At 35.2% G+C, this 18,864-nt stretch overlaps 1 protein-coding gene across 1 annotated transcript; it reads right to left on the reverse strand.

The window, feature by feature from the left end:
- Positions 1-1,768: 1,768 nt before the first annotated feature.
- Positions 1,769-18,563, reverse strand: LOC122009372 (protein HASTY 1-like). The gene is made up of 22 exons (XM_042565497.1): positions 18,310-18,563; positions 16,940-17,041; positions 15,863-16,006; positions 15,703-15,783; positions 15,358-15,427; positions 15,165-15,235; positions 14,896-15,059; positions 14,730-14,801; positions 14,415-14,652; positions 12,617-12,679; positions 12,256-12,540; positions 10,481-10,594; positions 10,237-10,363; positions 9,976-10,145; positions 9,783-9,884; positions 6,661-6,764; positions 6,236-6,536; positions 5,179-5,414; positions 3,493-3,990; positions 3,116-3,410; positions 2,828-3,011; positions 1,769-2,260 (listed from the first exon to the last, which is right to left on the reverse strand). Exons 1-22 carry the CDS (start codon positions 18,418-18,420, stop codon positions 2,181-2,183), a joined length of 3,612 nt encoding a protein of 1,203 aa, XP_042421431.1. The 5' UTR covers positions 18,421-18,563; the 3' UTR covers positions 1,769-2,180.
- Positions 18,564-18,864: the final 301 nt, after the last annotated feature.

The raw sequence follows: 18,864 nt of genomic DNA on the forward strand, positions 1-18,864 counted from the left end.
TTAAAGTTACTCCATCTTCGAGAGATATATTGTTCTAATTATTCTAGAGCACAAATAATTTTAACCAAAGTTCTTCCAAGGTAAAACAAAGAGGAGTATTTTAAAAATAATAAATTCTTTCATGAGTTGTGATATGTTGCGCGCCTTCCGTGTGGATGCACGTCCACGCCTAGGGAGTGCACTGATGTGGCAACCCTGCCACATAACATTTTTGATTTTTTCATATCGTCGTCCTTTTAGTTTTAAAAATATTTTTTAATTATTAATGTTAAAATGTGTTTTACAATACTCATTTAGTAAAAAATTAAAATACCTCTTATAATAATTATTATTATTGTTTTATAATTCTAATGTTTGAGCTTCTAATTTTGAAAATAGACGATGTTTTCTAATGATTCTTTTATCGGAAAAATGTACACACTTAGAAATTAATCATTGAAATTCTAAAATAACAGCAATCGTTTAAGGGTGATTTAGTAAAAACCGATTATAAAGGGTCCTCTGATAAATTTCCTTCCCTCAAATAATTGGACCTCACGTGCATCTCACGTGTCTTTTTTGTTTCGATTGCATTTATGATACTAGTGTTTTCTTCTTTTCTTGTCAGTGAAAAGCGTCGAAAAGCATGGAAATAAAAACACTGATGGGGCCATCCCCTGTGGTGCAATCATATTTGTCAATTCCCTGGGTCCCACAATTTTGGATGCTCTCTCGTTAGTAGATTCGATTTGGACGTGTGCGTTATATTCAAATAACTCTTAACTTCCTAGTCCCCTACAGCCTACAATTAGATGGTGATCGTACATGATCGAAAGATGTCTAGATATCGAAAGATTATGATGAGAATCTTCAGGTTTTACTATGGGGGCGAAAGCAAGATGATTCGTTCACCTTCTTTATCTTGATCAATTTCTACTGGTCAAAATAGAAGACTAATGATGGATCATTACTTTAAAAAAAAAATTTTAAGTGAAATTATCATATTAACTGTTCATAAAATTAATCTTATAAATACGAAGAGAGATAAATATAGATATATAATTGAAAATGTATGATCGAAATATTCTGAGTTTCAATCTCAATATCTTATATGGCAACATTTTATATTTTAATCATGATATTATCTCGAGAGAACTAGATTTTACTATTCGGGATCAATAGTTTGGTAAGACTCGACATTTTAAGTATGAAAAATAAGAAACTATAGCATATTTGATGGTGCAAATTTTAATATAAATGTAGTTTTCGAGAAGATATATAAGTTCTTGGACATCTACTAGCTCTGTTTTTTTTATTGATATTATACACTTTGCTCACTATAACAACTCCAACTTTCAATTTGACCTATTTTTTAAAAAATAATCTAGATATACAGATTTTACCGGTCTAATCCTAAAAGTTAATTTATCTACCGAATAAATCCAAAATATAAATTATAATAAATTCAAAACACAAGTTATACATATTGAAAAAATAAACTTTCAAAATATTCACTCATTTAAAATTAAAATTCTGATCTTTCTGTTGTTAGGAGTGTTTTACCACTACATTACACCAAGAAGACAAAAATATTAAAAGCATTTTTTAAATAAAATAAATAGAATATATAATCTACCCATAAAATTGTCAAACTAACAATATTTAATAACTCCTTCAAGACTTTACTTTTTACTAAATTAAGGTAAAAAATAACTTCTTGCCCATGGAATAAAGTTTAGCTCATACAAACTAATGTGATAAAAACAAAATGTCCCTTTCATAATGATCAAAACAAAGATACTTGTGATTGTTTTGAGAACAAGCAACAGCCTTTTTACTTTTTACTCAGAATTTAGTAGAACTACATTTCTAAGCCACCAATAATTGAGGTATTCAAGTTACAGATCGCCATACTATACAACAGAAACTAACTTCACTGGACAAGTGTGCAACATACACAATCGAATCAGAGATCCTTGCTCAAATCATTGATACATCACGGTTTGAGCTCAAACGACAAAAAGCCTTGCTAAAATCGTAGTAAGAGTTGATTCGCTCTTTAGATATCCTGAATCGGTGCAGCGTTGCCTATAGGATTTGAATCTGGATATCTTGGTTGATCTCTCTCAGCTCACTTTGGAACTTCTTGTGCCATTGTCAATAATGTGATATGTGAGGAACAATATAGAGACCAAAGTATTTCAAGTTATTGCTGCCAAGCCAATGGTGCCATCTTCCTCAGTGTTGTGTCCAGAGTTTGAAGCTGAACTCCTTGCTCTAGCTGAAAAATGTGAATAAAGCAAAAGGCACCGAAAGAATTAAGTCACTCGTCTACAAGGAAATGTCAGAACCACAATATTAGAAATAATATCGATTCAATTGAGCAATTGAAGATTATTTTGTACTTGGACTCTCTCGTGCAAGAGATATCAAATGATGAATCAAACAACAAATTCTAATATGAACACAGTAGTAAAGAGTTAAGAAAAATGGAAACCAAAGCTCGCTGTCCTAAAGCAAGGATTCGACCCTTTGGTGTCAGATGATTCTGATCTTTTACCCAAGGATAGAATTGATGTTACCTTTACCACTGACCCTTTCAATGTTGAACTTCCTAACGTAGACAGACATGAAAATATGGAAGAAAATAATAGGGAAGAACATGTAGAGAAATCTTCACTACTTTTGACTTCTGAAAGGCAGTCATTGGATTATGGTTGTATCTTTTGCAACAATGGTATTCTTTTAATAATAAGAAATCACAAAAGAAATACAATTGAAAATTGTCCCATCGACGACAAAAAAAACAGCATAGAAAGAGATTTGGAAAAGAAGAAAAAAAGTTCACCTGTAACGTTTGTTATGATGTTTGTGGTCCTTAGGGCAGCAAGAGCTCTCAATTTATTTCCAGTAGCTGATAGAAGCAAGCCCTTAAGGAGTTGCTTTTGTTCTTTAGGGCTACTAGTTTTGATCAGAGCATCATCAAAAGCAAGCAAATCATTGCTTGTGATAGAAGGGAGGCTCAACATAACCTATGTATAAAGCAATTACACCTCATTACATTAGTCCTAATTATGGGAAGAAAAAAATTGAATCTAAAGTTTATGACTTAGCACAAATCTTAGTAATAAGATACCTGGCGTGGTGCAGGATCTCTATCTGCCAGATATACATATATTTCACGACACAATCCAAGGAGGTCCGAGCTAATCATGGCATTGGACTCAAGTGATAAAGCTTGAATTAAAGCAAGGAACAAATCCTTGGAGACAATCTCTCTAAGTTCCACACTGCTTGTTATAATAGCAAGAACAATAATCAACCCACAGAAAGGGATAACTTTATTCACAGAATCCCCATCGGTCCATGCCAATGCGTTTATGCCTATTCTCAATGAGTGAAGAGCGAGACCTTGGCGAGTCATGAGGAAGCTGCAGAGCATAAGTTGGAGCAAAGTAAATATACAGGGCACTGTAATGAAATTTGGAATTTTATGTGCGCCAGGGATCTTACGCGACCAAAGAATTTGAGGCAAAGGCATTCAAATCTTTAAGTGAATCAACACGATTACCAGGTCCAAGCTGCTCTAAAGAAGGAAGCCCAGTGTTCAGAGGTGGTGAAGCCAAAGTCGAGAGAAGTGAACACACTTCTCGAGTCAAGTCACGGAGCAACTTTTCCTCCATCACTTCCACCTTCAGCTCCAGACCAGAAAGATTGCCAAAGCAATCAGGAACCTTTACCCTACCTTCGCATAAAAGACTGGACCATGAACTAGCAAGGGTTTGCTGGCAGTGGATCAGTAAAGGGTGTAAGATATTTTCTAGCCAAAGCTCCCATAAGTTTGGAGGACAGAATTTCACCAAAGGAATGATGACCGAGTGGATAAGTAGTCGTAGATGTCTAAACTCCATTGATTGTACATTATCTGTTAGAGTTAATGCAACAGAATGACTCTCCAAGCATTTAAAGAATGTGTCGCCAACGGTTGTCGAAAGTCCTACTACATTGTAGCTACAATGAATCAAACAAATTGTTATTTTTTAGGTGTGACAAATAAAATATACAAGGGCTGCAAGACAATGAAACAACCATAGAGAGGCAAAGATGGAAATAATGCATGGTATAATATCTCATGAAAATCATTTCTTGGTTAACAAACTCTTTCATATATCATATGGCATAAAAGATTAAAGAAAATGTAACCGAAAACAAAAAGAAAGGATTGTGGACCCACAATTATGCCAGACTCCTATATCTTGCATGCAAAATCTATTAGGGTTGCAAGGTTGCAAACATAGTCTCACATTGAAAACATATGGGAAAGGTCATGAGTTTATCAAAGAAGGATATCTCCATTGGTATGAGGCATTTTGGGTAGAGCCCAAAAACAAAACCATGAGCCCAAAGTGGGTAATATCATACCATTATGGAGATATCTTAATTCTTTTAGTCCTAACAGAATCCACCAGCAATATTGCTGAATAAGGGAATATTGAACAAAATGACTAGAATGACAATAGGGGTTTCCAATAACTGCACTAAGATACACTTCAAGCCAAGTTATTATTCCAATAGCTTAAAGCTAGTTTCTTGTTGATTCCTCACTTCAGGAATTGGCATTTCCAAGATTGATGATTCAGAATACATTGAATAAGAATGATAATTTAAATTTAAGGAAATTTGTAATGGTATTTATGTACCAATTAACTTCAAGCTTGTTAACGTCCTCAAGTATCAGAAGTAATTGTAACTTATATGGCAAGTGCCTATAATAATTCACAAGTTATGCTCAACATAATATACTCCACAATTCTGACTATTTCCTACTCTATTAGAAACAGGCATTAAGTTTGTTGAGAAGTGAAATTTTAGTTAGTCAAGGAAATATATTTCCATGTGTAGCTTTTGGTATCAGTGCATGATGTTGCTGTGACTTGTAAGTAGGTTGATCACCTTGGTCTCTTTCTAAGTTGATAATAAGATTCCAGCAACGAACATTTGTTTACCAATGCAGCTTATGGTTTAGCTTCGCATCCTTAACACATAAATAGTGCAAATCGCTTTGGCCATCCAAGCTGCTTCTTTTCATTTAATAAGACATAATTATTGTTGCTAGCTCAACCAAACAATAAGGATAAGGACACAAAAATCTTTCATGCTTCAAAGAAGTAAAGACAAGCACAGCATTATCATCCTTACCCACTGTCCCTGATTCCCTTTAGCCAATTTCTTAAGTCATTTTCACTTAACTCTTCTTCTCTTATTGTGTCAGCCTGGCGTCCATCTCCTGAAGTAGACAGATCTTTTAGCAATTTAGTGCTTTCACCAAGAAGGCTAGCCTTCTCAGCATGACTCATAGCCTTTGCTGCTCTAATTTCTGCTGGCAAAGCTTCACTTATTGGTGGAGACCATAGAGAATGTATGCATCGTAACAACTGTGGAAGGACAAAAAAACAAGCACTCTAAGTGATTTTATAAGAACTTCATAAAGTACATGTAAGGCATCTATCTAATGCCGTTACAAGTGCTAGTCTTTGACAATGTGATAACAGTGTAAAAGATTTTGTTTTCCTCTATGACTCTAGGTTCACATGCATTAAGCTGTCAGTTATTTCAACACTAGCTACCAATCATATTCAACATAACATATACGTGGTGTACATTACTTGCATAGAAAGTAGGCTAATTGATGAAAGCCTAGACAAGTATAAACGAAGCTTTGTCAAGAGAAACAATATAAATTATGGTAATGTTTCAAGAGAGAAATATAAGAGAAAGAACGCGAGAATGAAAGTGAAACAGAGAAAAAAATAATGTACTTTTAAGCTCTGTTTATTTGTTAGAAATTTCTTTATTGCTTTCTTTCCCTAGTACACTGATCTCTTTCCCAAATGCTCAATTTTGTCTCTCTTCTTTTTTTTCTTCCTCTCCTTTCTTTCCCTTGAAGGAAACAGAAAAAAGGTTTTGACCTAAACAGAATTAAACATAGATAAATTTGGTTTCAACAATATAAAAAAAAAAGTTAAAGAATCGTTAAGTTAGATGAACCAGTACAAGTATCATATTTTTGATATTTTGGATTTGTCAACAAGAAAAAGAAATTGATGGAGCTACAATAAAGAAAATTAAAACTGAAGGGACAAAATAGAGAGGAGCTTTAAAGTGTGTGCTACCATAGGCTAAAAGAAAATTTCTATAAGATTGCAGTATGACCAATCATTAAAGTCGACAAAGAAGCTTTGACAACTTTACTCACCCTCAAGAGAGGAGGCAGCATCCATGACAAATGAGAAGACATAGCATATGGATGAGTAGATGCATCAGTGGCTTCTGAACTTCCCTGTAGATTCATGGCAGGCTTCTTAACTCCACTTCTTTTGAGTGCCTTCTCAAAAAAGGTCACGTTATGGTAAATTGACCACATAAATTGAGGATCAGAGAACAATCGGGTTAGACCAGCTGGATCAGATAAAAATGCATTTTGCCACTCTGACTGGGTCCATTGCTTGCTCAAAGGTTCAAGCAACCAGGCTAATACTTCCTGATGTTGTTGAATCCTGAAAGCAAGATAACATATATAATATTCATTATTCCTCTCCATAAAGAAAGAGGTAAGAAACAGAATGACTATGGATTGCCAAGGTGGATGATGAAGCAATGACCATCAGAGGAGAAACTTACCCAGAAGAAGCTGCCATAACAAGAAATGCTTCGCCTAAAATATTATGCTCACCCCGCAGCAACCGACCTTCTCCTTGAAGATAGGCCATGGTGTCAGCAATGCCCTACAACATTAGAAGTATAGTTTGGCTAAAAATCCAATTAGTTGGCTGCTAACCAGATCCACTACAACTTTTTTCCAACATTTGCACAAGTAATTCACAACAATCACACAAGTAACACCTACATAAAAATATTCAAGTGAACATTTTTACAAGTTGAGATTTCCAAAAATGGTAACTAATAAGCAAAAAATCATAAATACCACTAGAAATAATATTATGGTTAATGCTTAGATCAAAGAAAAAGCCCTTCTGCAGTTCTGCTACATCTGCATAGCTTGACCCTTTACAAATCATTCTATGGATGAAAAGCCTACTACCAGGATGCCCTTCTGAAAACAAATTATGCATTATGAAGATCCTAGTATCCAAAAACACATGGCAAAACCCAAATTTACACTCACAAGTATTCCACAGCACTAACAAATAGCAGGTATTGGAACAAAAAGGCATGTCAGAGCAACCTTGTGACTATTATCAAACTAGTTCACTTAATAAAACACTTGCTGTTTCTCTCTCATGACTAATATATTATTGGGAGCATCTGCGAGAATCTGACAACTTCCATACCGCTGCTCTCCCTTTTGAATGAGGCCAGATGATTCTCAGATAACAGAAGAAAAGATAATTGACCAGATGTGTAAAGAAATACCTTGTTGGTGCAAAAATACATGTTTTATGTTGATAAAAAAAATATCTTTAGGCAAATTGGACCAAAGTTCGTATAAAATTATTAGGGGTGTCAATTCGGGTGGGTCGAGTCGGGTTGGGTCGGGTTGAGTTTTTTTTTTTTTTTAACCCAACCCGAACCCGACCTCAACCCAAAACACCTAAACCCGAACCCGAACCCGATCAACCCGATCCCGACCCATATAACCCGAAAATCCGATTCAAATGACTTTTTTGGGCTATTTTCCCTATAATTCTTCACTTTTATCTCAATACTCCATCATTATCATACAAATATATATAAAAACATCTAATTTTTTAAAATAAAATTTGATTTAACCCCAAAAAAACCCACAAAACCTTATATTTAAGTCAACCCGGGTCAACCAGAACCCGACCCGACCCAACCCGAAAATTTTTTACTCTCCAACCCTCCAACCCGAACCCAACCCGAATCCGAAAATGCCCAACCCGAACCTGATTTTTTTCGGGTCGACTCGGGTTGGGTCGTCGGGTCGGGTTCATTTTTGACACCCCTAAAAATTATCTACTTTTGAATCTAGCCAAACAATAGCAACCTTTTTGAATCATTCACAATTTTTAAGATGTTGTCCTGATCAGTGATGATTGCTTGAGTATATACGTATGATGCACATATTTGGTTAGAAGTCTTCTATTTGACAACAAAACTCCTCAAATGCTTTATGAATGATGTGCAATCTTATATCACAGCCATAAACAGTTGACTCTATGTAGCCAACACACTGTGATGGAGAATTTCATGCCATATTGCAAAGTGAATCTGTGAAACATCTGGATTGATAATGAGCTCTAATCAGTTTATGCAATGGTCTATCTCCTATTTCTTCATTGCCATATGCATTTGCTATGTTCCCTATTTATGTAACTTTCGCAAAGGAAAGGACTGCGGTCAAAATCAACAATACAAATAAGAGAATAAGATTTTTTTTTACAAAAAAAAAGTGAGCAACTACAAAAGAGGCAACCCCCCTTACATATGCCAATCTATAAATCTAGCATAAAGTCCCCCAATATCTGTTTTGTGAAGCCAACTAGAATATTTCCTCGAGACTTGTGTTGGAATGTCTTACAAAAATATTCTAAGCAAAACTTAGCATATTTGCTTTACAAGTTTATTTGTAAATTTTTATAGGTTGTCATAGTTGCAAATTTTCTACCACACGACAAAACTACCAGACTGGTTGTATGAGCCATGGGTTAAAGTGAACACCATTGATGCTGCAAAGTAAGGATGTATCAACTATGCAAAGAAAATATTGCAAATTTCATTAATATCATTGACTCAATAGTCTAAAATGGTTTATTACATAGAGTAGAAACCGTTGAACTAAAGGCATGTATGGCCGATACAAGTAGGGATTTAACATTGACATTGTCATGGCTGGGATGAACAGAAATAGCATGACATTAGTAGCTATTCAAACACACCATAGGTAGTATAACTTTCATCAATACCTAAGTTGTCACAATTCCTTCCGAATTCAAATTGGTTCTTGGTACTACAGACCATCTAGTCAAATCCCATAGGACATGAACAATCTCATGACAGAAATATTCATTCTTTTTTGCTTGTATCCAATATTCTGTTGGCTATGTGTGAATCTGATTAGACCTTGAAATGTTCATTATTAGTTTAAGTTTCTCAATTGTTTATTAAGTTGTTCACCTTTTAGTATAATCAACATTATCTAGAAATTAATACTAAACATTTGAAAATTAGGAGGATCCAAACAAGCTCAAATCTGAAAGAACTAAGATTGATGGGGAGAATTGACTCATACAATGAGAGTTTAAGAGTCAATCATTGGGATTCAGAATTGAGGCTCCATTGCTAGAGGGCTTTGCCATGGAGAAGTGGTTAATTAAAAGAATTACAGGGAAAACGTTATAAAAAAGGCTACATTAGGTACTAGGGTCCCCTTAAAGAATAAGCATTGGTGCAATACTTGTAGGCATGGTGAATACTATGATTTACCCATCAATCAGTCCATCAAATACAGATGGATCCAACTTTTATAGCCCCACTTCTAGGCTTCCATTGGTATGCATAGAACTGTTAAATGGTACCAAAAGTTAAGGATTACCAGAAGGAATTAAGAAATTAATTGATTAACTAATATCTTTAACAGGTTGCATTTGTTGGCCAGTAAGGTTACACGCACTATTCTAACCAGTTTCCAGCATTGTATTTTAGTGGTTAACATCACAACCCATACAAGATACAATTGTGAATAATTTAATAACTAAAATCAAGATTGTATAAATTCACAAAGGTTTGTGCCTTTGAATTCATGAGCAAGTTGAAATTACCTTCATATGAGGAAGAAGACTTCTCCCAGCAGCTTTGGCGATGCGGATAAATGATGTACAAATTTGCAGTCTAGCATGTCGAGTATTATTTAAAGAAGGATCCTGCACAATAGTGTAAAGTATCCATAACTCAGAGAAGATAATATAACTGAAGTTAAGATGTTTCATTCAGGAAATAGGCCTTTTGACAAACCTTGATTGCAATAGGAAGTGATGTTAACAGCTCAAAAAGCCTATTAACAACACTAGCAATTGTGTCGGAATAATATTTGAAATAAGGTCCCAACGAATCCAAGTATCTACAGAGAATTACTGCAAGTGCTGGTTCAGTCCATCTTAAGGAAAGGAAATGTTGAAGAAGACCTGAGTATGGCGGCAGCAGGGAATTTAATTATGCAATAAAGTAACTGAAACATACAAGCCTTCATCAATGACATGGAGCACAAAGGCCAACCTTCAAAAGTACTGTGTAATTGCAACTTGGACTCAGCAACAATATTCACAAATTCAACTGGGCCATCAAAAATTGCACCGGCAACTGTTTCAAGTCCCATTTGAGCACTCTCTAGCATTGCTAATTCCTAAGGTTCAAGCACACACAACAACAACAACAACAACAAAACTCTGCTTAAATTAGATCAGGAATAAATTTTGTTTCCAGTAAATGACCTAGGCTTCTACTAATTCAAGTGTCAAACCTGAGCTGACACAGAAGCATGAGCACAATTTTTAAAAATCATAGTAATTCTCTCTGAAACTCTTGTTGCAGCAAGCAATGGCTTTTGAACAGCAATAAGTTTAATAAGCTCCAGCTGTATCAAATAATACAGTACAAGATTGTGAAACTACATCCAATAGTAATCTAACAAAGTATGAGATCTCCAAATTATTATCAGCAGATAATGCCTTCCTCAGTTATCCAGTTATGGAACCCGTGAAATCAACTAGATTTGGGTATAAAACATTACAAAGTTGTAAATTCACACATTGATCAAGGGTTCAAAACTGACTAGTGCCTACTAGCTAATACACTTGTACACTCAATAAATTTTTATGATAATCAATCAAACATTATATCATAACCGACTATAAGTCAAAACATGTTGCTGGAGACAATATCCCAGCAACAAATATGAAACGGGCAAAAAAAAAAACAGTCACCCATAGGACAACCAGAGAACTTGCAATAACTTCTGCAATTAATTTTTTAAAACTTCCTAGAGGAAAACTATATTTAAAACTTAAATCTGATATATAGCACACATTACTGATAATCTTTTCTTTGGAAGTGTAGTTTCACCTATTGAACAGTTCAATAAGTTAATGGTTGTAAAAAAAATTTATCCAAAGAAGGCATGAGAAGACACAGCACCTGAAGTTCCATATGTGATGTGCAATAATATGTAACATAAAAATGAAATTTTCCCATAGAGAAGGATAAAGAGTCGACCAAAATTAAGGCTTTTTTATCACCAAGGTTTGAGAAGTTTATGCAGAAAGCAATTAGGTTACCACGCAGCTCACATACAATATGGCAACTATGTGGATGCATATGTGATTTGTAATGAAATACCATCTAATCAAGTTTCAGAACATACAAATAAACACTAAGCAGAACATATTGCCACAGTTTAACAAGCATCAAAAACAAATGTGCAAAATTATTAGTCATTAGAAAAGCACACCCTAAAAAACTTCATAATCATAAAACATAATTTAATTTGTCAATCCTTACACTTACTCCAAATTTAGTGGTGGTTCAGTGGTTCTAAGATCCTCAGTTTTCTTCTTGATATACAAAAAAAATTAGAGCTCTCTTGGTCAAGTGCACAAATTTGCCTTAGGCTTATAGTAAATCCCATATAAATCCTTAGCTAATGACCCTTTTTTTCTAAATCAAGATTTTAATGATTCCTTTACACATCTACCTTTTGAATTAAAAAAGATTTAGTCCCTTCTGATGTAATCAGATTAAATATGAACTAGATAATTAAATACACAAACTCTATTCATATATGCGCATATGGCTGCATAGACCGCTTTCTAAGACAATGTTGATGACTAAATTACTGCTGGTATAAGAAAATTGTGGTAACCAAAAGCACTAAACAACTAAACAGATTTAATGCACAAAGAAACTAGAATTTTTGTTACTTTTTCTAATGAAAAGTAAGAACTAAAAAATGTCTGGGAAAAAGGAGGACGAAATGTCAGGGGAAAAGGAAGATTTCATATCAAATCTTATCCACAATGAGCATGACGTTGTTCACCAAAAACACGACATTAAAGTTAAGGAGAAGTTAGTCACTAATTACTAATGTAAAATGAGAAAGTTACAGGCTCACGTGATTCTTCCATGTGTTTGATGATACATCTTATAAATTGTAATGCAATAGAACTCATCATCTGTTCAAGTGATTCTTCCATGTGTTTGATGATGCATCTTATAAATTGTAATGCATAGAAGTCATACCAGCCTAGAGCGATACTGACTGAAGTCAGTTTTTGAATCAAACTCATCATCCCATAGTTCAAAGTCATTCTGAGTAGATAGATTGCCTGCAGATGGATTTTTCTTCAACATTCTCAGGAAAGAAATATCCAAGATAGCTGCACAAATGTCATCATTGACAAGGACTGACATGATAATCTTCTCTTTCTCGGAGGGTTTGGAGGCAATTCCCAAATTGCCAACAAAATTTTCACCCAAACTATGTCCAGAACTTTTCCCCTTTGAAACAGGTTCTCTCATTATTACCTGTGCATCGCAGGTATAGATAATAAATGACGCTAGCTGTGTGTTTAAGAAATCCAGAGCAAGAAGTTATACTTACGAGCCAAAAGAGCAAGGATTGATAATGGAGGGCAAACTTTACATGTTGGTAATACTCCAGCATCTGAAAAGAGAAGGTATGCAATTAAAACCTAGATATAACCAACATAATGCAAATAAAATATAAACAAAGAGATTATAGATCCTATGAATACATTGTCAAGTTCAACCAATTAGTAGATTGGGTATTGAGAAGTGTGGATATATTTGCAGATAATAAATAAATAATATAATAATAATTAAATTATCTGCATTGTTGGGTTCATCAAAGAGGGAAATCAGTATGCTGAAAGAGACGTGAGAACTAGAAGTTGTTCATTTGGATGAGAGAAAGTATCAAAAATCCTAGAAAGAGGTTACATCCAACTAAGCAAACGGACAATTCTTCTCAGTTATAACAGCTGGACAGCAACAGCCGATTCAACTAATAACACCAAGAACCAAATTCCCTGTCAAATTGCATAAAAAGGATCCACCCATGTTTGTTGCAAATATTAAAGATCACTTTGAAATTTTCAGGGTCTAGATCTAAACTATAAATGTTATTTATCATTTTCTCATTTCCAATATACCTAGTAATCTTAATGAAACCAGGTTATTAAAAACCACAAAAAGGTACCACTGTCCCATCATTCTGGCCATCAACAATAATACTGCTTTTCTCCTTTCTTATTTGGGCTTCTCTCTCATGAGATCATCCACCAAAATATAAAATCCCTCCAGATTCCAAACTGAGACACAGATCTACCTTGTATTGTGTCAAATGACATAAGCCTAATCTCATTTTATCATCCCCATTCAATGACACCATACCATAAATTAGCAAAGCCCCATCGTACAATTTGTTAAAGAAGATCCCCAAGGGGCTTTACAAACCACCAACATCATCAGAGGCAGTGCTTCAACTTGCTATCTTTATTGCCCATTGGCTATCCATCTCGCTGGATCATTCAACATGAACCCTCCAATCTCCCATGCTCAGCGGGCACCAAAAGCATCAACCCCCAAACCTCTCCTGATGCCGCAAATCAAGAAACAAGCATTGACAACCCCTGTTGCTATGATAAACATATAACCCATTAGGATTTGGTGACATGGGTACAACAACATCAATACCAAGCTCATGTTGTAAACATAATTGCCCCCGTCGTTTCTCTTTGACCAACACAGCTGCTATTGTCCATGTCCACAACCACCTACAACAATAGCAGTCCTTCCTCTCAATCAATCTCGGCATCAAAGGATACCAAGCTGAATCACCCACCCAAAAAACGTTGGCACCTTCAACCCTAATCTCTTCATCGACTCACAAGCAAAATCACCCTTTACTAGCAAGAACTGTTTCTAGCATCACTATATCGCCATCAAATTGATCACTTCTTTCCAATCACCACCTCGTGTTTGTTGTAGTAACAACTAGCAAGATCTTTAGATCGCACAACAAGAATCATGCAGAGGGAGACATGTTCTGCCATAGGCCATTGATGAGAAGGAAGACAAGGATTGTTTTTTTAATTAGTTAGAACACCTAGTGAGCCCTGCTGGGCCCTTAAAAAGAGAATTATTGTTTTCTAAACAAGTATATCAAAAAGCTGTGCCCTATCACTTCATAAAACCTATGGAAACCCGATGTAAAGAATTTTGTACTTAAGGAACCCAACTTTAACATTACCCACACCTGATACTTCTGGAATCTGATCTATCAAACATTGAGCGAAAATGCTACTCATTTCAACAAATATGTTGAAGGGAACTATTTGAGCATCATCTGCATAATATAAGAAGGCACTAGGTCTCACCTGTTGAAGAAATTGAGAAGTCATTGCTCCATCACCAGTAATACATTGCACATTGGAAGAAGCTAAAGTTACCATACACTCACATATAGATTCCATAAACTCAATCTCAGTTTCATCAATTGCACTAAAGTTTGACTTAGATTTATTGAAAAAATCTCTTGAAATGTTCATTAAAATTTGGAAGACAGACATCATTGCAGAATCAAACTCCACAGCTGTATTATCAGTGGGCCTTTTCCTGTATGTACAAGACAAAGATTAAACATTGATCAACCATAGCACTGGCACAGATTTATTCTGATGCATACATCATACCTTTGAGAAAGGAATTTAAAAAACTCACAAGCATGGAGGCGAAATTCATTATAAGGCAATATGCATCCACACCTGTCAGGAAGAAATGATTATCCCTATCAGGGGCAATCTTCAAGTTATCTATTTTTTCTAAATAATAGATGTTCAGATAATAATATATGCATACCCATGGATCAAACCATATTTTGCAAGATCAGGCACAGGAGCCCATTCAGTATACGCATTTACAGCATTCAGAGAAGCTATTACGGCAGTTGCGTGTTGTTTTGCAGCATCTAATTGTTGTGCCATGAACTCTCTCAAAGCAGCTCCAAAATGTTTCTCAAGCAACTAAAACAAAAGTTTCTCTTTTACTTGATTAACAATATCCTTGGTCTTAACACTTTGCCTAACTAAACAAATAACCTCTTTTTTACTGAGGTTCACCAAACTTACAGTGTATAATAGTGGTAAAATTTCAGCCAATGATTCAGTAAGCCCACGCAACAATACTCTTCTCCTGTCACCTGTTACACTCCCAGAAACATATGATGTCATGAAGGTACTATTTTTCTTCCCATTAATCTATATCCACTAACAACTCAATTGTGGAAATTAAAAATTGTTCCCTAAGAAAATCTTATAGAACCTTCTAGGTCTTCATTATGAACTGTGATGTCTTCAGGAAGCCACCTCAGCACCATGGCAACTAACTCAGCCTGATTCAAAACAAACAATATACCAATCATCAAGAAAAGGGCAGCCCGGTGCATGAAGCTCCCGCCATGCAGGGTCCCGGGGAAGGATTCATTGTACGTAGCCTTACCCTGCTTTTTGCAAGAGGCTGTTTCCAGGATTCGAACTCATGACCTTTTGGTCACATGGAAACAACTTTACCGTTTTGCCAAGGCTCCCCTTCAATATACCAATCATCAAGAGCAGAGCTAAAATAAAAAAGAGACTAGAAAAGAAAAGACATTGAAGTGATTAGTACCTCAATGGGACCTTTGGCTGATAGAGAAACCAGAGTTGGTAGAAGTTCATGCCAAAGTGCTACTCCTTCTCGTCGCACAACCTTATGCCAGCAAAGGCCAATGATATAACTCTATGCATAATGTAGAAATATCATTGTAAAGATCAGGAAATAAAAGCACCTCAGCAACTAAAGCAGCTGTTTGACTCTTCAATGCCCATTCCTCCTGATGGTTCACCACCTCTGAGATTATACTAATTGTAAGGTTTGCAAACTCTCTCCTTTCTGTAATGTTGAACTCATCCCATCTATATCGAACCAAATGCTACAGAAAATACAAGTAAAATCACCATACTGACATCTTGTTATACATGCAATATGATTATAATTCTTAAGTAGCTATTGAATGGTATATAAGGAAAAAGAGTTATCCCAGGACTACAGAGATATAACAGATGAAATCTTTCTCCATAATACAAAAATGAGTTAGCAGAGATGGAATTAATCAGACCTAAAAAGGTGCAGCAGTTAAGAAAAAGGAACCAATTTATATATTTATATTGTTAACAAGAACTAGCAACATATCAAAGTCATTCATTTACAAGCAAACAAAATGAAGTATGAATTATCTATACCTAACTATGTTGAAAAAAGCCATAAACATAAGCTCAAGTCAAAGAATAACCAATTAGATATAGATGACTAAAATTAGCATCTAACTTTTAAATTTTAAAAAGTATTTCAAATAACTTAAGCTTATTTCAACTGATTTAGACTCTATATTTGCACAGGGAAAATTTTTTGCATGCACATCATTGTCAATTTTGAGACTCCGCCCCTTCTTTTCTATTTAATATAATCAAAGATTTTTTTTCTTTCTTTTTCATTACAATGAACTAGGTCATTTTTTGATGGGTAATGTTCATTCTAACAAGCAGAACCGAATTTTTTTGATAGAATTTATTTCTTAATTGTATAAAATATGAATCGTCCTAAACCACAAAGGACTAAATGAATACCATGTTTCTTTTATAATCAATTCAAATATATGATACATATTATTTTATATGAATGGCATTGTATTATGTAAAGTACAAACTGTGAATCATATTAGACTAAAAAAAATTATGCTATAATCTGCAACAAATGGATTTAGTGAATTTGATTATATGTATTCCCTTTTAAAAGGATGTGACCGTTAAAAATCAAGCATTTCCCTTTTATGTTCAATGTAAGATAAGGATCAATAAGCACAGACCTGCAACATCTTAAACCCATGTAGTCGAATCTCAGAGGTCCAATCACTTCGAACTAGGAGAAGAGATGTGCTAGCCAAAGTTCGAACATTCCCACTCTTGACCTACATAGCATAGTGAGAACAAAGACCAATGTCACACATAAAAAATTCAGATAGAGTAACCTAGGCACTGATTAAGTCATTTGAACAAAGCACCTAAAAGTTAAAGATGGCTATGCAGCAATAATCAAAGATATACTAGATTTCCCTAAGTACGGCTATGAAACAATAGTCAAAGATACACTAGATTTCTCTCTAGTAATGAAACGGAAACAGACAATTAAACAGGGCATAATGTCTAGGAATCATAGTCATCCATATGCGTTAAGAAGTTGTAGAAATAATTGAAAGAACTTGACTGGATAAGTATTCTCAAACTTCAAGTCTGGCCCCAATTTCACATGCTACTCTTCATATGCTACAAACTGAATGACCATTTTCTCCAATACAGAAATGAACCCGACGCAAATAGCATGTTATGTGAATTACAAAAATGTAAAAGGAACCAAACCATCACGAACATCTCAGTTATGCATATCTTTTTCTTTTCTTACATCTTTGAGCAACCACATTCACTATTTATCTTTTGAATGCATCAGATTTCAACAAAGAAAATGAGCTTTGTAATGACAAGGAATATGTCTAGCCTTGTAGTCAGCAAATAGTTTATTGCTTGGATTCAACTGCATTATATAGGGCATAATTTTTTGCATTCTCTTCATGAAGCACTACATTTAAGGGCAGTACTACAAATATATGTGTGCGGTTAATTGAACCTCCTTTGTTGGTCTCATCTTATTCATTGATCATTTTCACTACAGATTTCTAAAATATAATCGATTTTATAGTGTGAAATCAGATTTCAACCGGGACAACTATATCTAATAATGTAAGCCAGGTCATTAAAAGTGAACTGGAATTCTTTTACATAATTTTTTTTCATCAAACACACTGTACGGGTAGTGTTTCTGTATTTAGCAGAGTGATTAACCAAGGTTCTACTTTCCTCAACTTATCCTACTCATCCGAAATATAAGCTCTTACAGCACATAATACAACCAGTCTTCAAGTATAGAAACCACTAGAAATTCAGTGACGCGCATTTCCAAATGTTCACAAACAATGTATTAATTTTCGTGTTTTCATCTTATTTTGCTTCCTGGATTCACTCGACCACGCCCATTTTTCAAGGCTGGAGTGGAAACTTCATGGCAAAATGAGTCGTTTCTATAGTAGTATTGCAAAAGAACCCCGATTGAACATCTACAAAGTGCGAACAGGAACCGATCGAATTAAAGCAAACGAGCGATTCAAGAGAGTCGGGTGCTGACGGATTCCAAGTAGGCGACAGCGGCCTTGCGGGAATCGGGGGGAGAGTTCCAATCCAGTGCGGCGGCGATGGCTTGGGCGACGGTGGCGGCCGTGCTGCTGCAGTCGTCCATGGCGCGTCCAGATCGATCGACCAGTTGGGGCTTTAAGCAGTAGACTAAGCAATCAATCGCGTCGAACGCATTAGGGTTCGAGGGAAACGGAATCGCTAGGAGGAATCAGGAACCGCCTTCTCCAGTGACGGTGAGGAGAGAGAGAGAGAGAATGGGAAAGAGGCGATTAACGGCGGTGATTTTGGATATTTATAGTCATGAACAAAAAAAATTTATTGTCATTTAACGGCGGTGTTAAATTTTATTTAATAATTTCATTTATTTTAAAAAAAATTTATGATTATGTAATTCTAAAAAAATAATATAAATTATTCATGAGCAAAATATTAGTTTTCAAACTTATCAAAAAAAAACTAATACATATTTATTCAAGAACATCAAGCTAACTAGAGGTGTCGAAATAGACCAAATTCATGCCCAATCAATCCAAATCTGTCAAACTTA

The sequence above is a fragment of the Zingiber officinale genome, chromosome 8A (assembly GCF_018446385.1).
Source record: "Zingiber officinale cultivar Zhangliang chromosome 8A, Zo_v1.1, whole genome shotgun sequence".
Classification (NCBI taxonomy): Eukaryota; Viridiplantae; Streptophyta; class Magnoliopsida; order Zingiberales; family Zingiberaceae; genus Zingiber; species Zingiber officinale.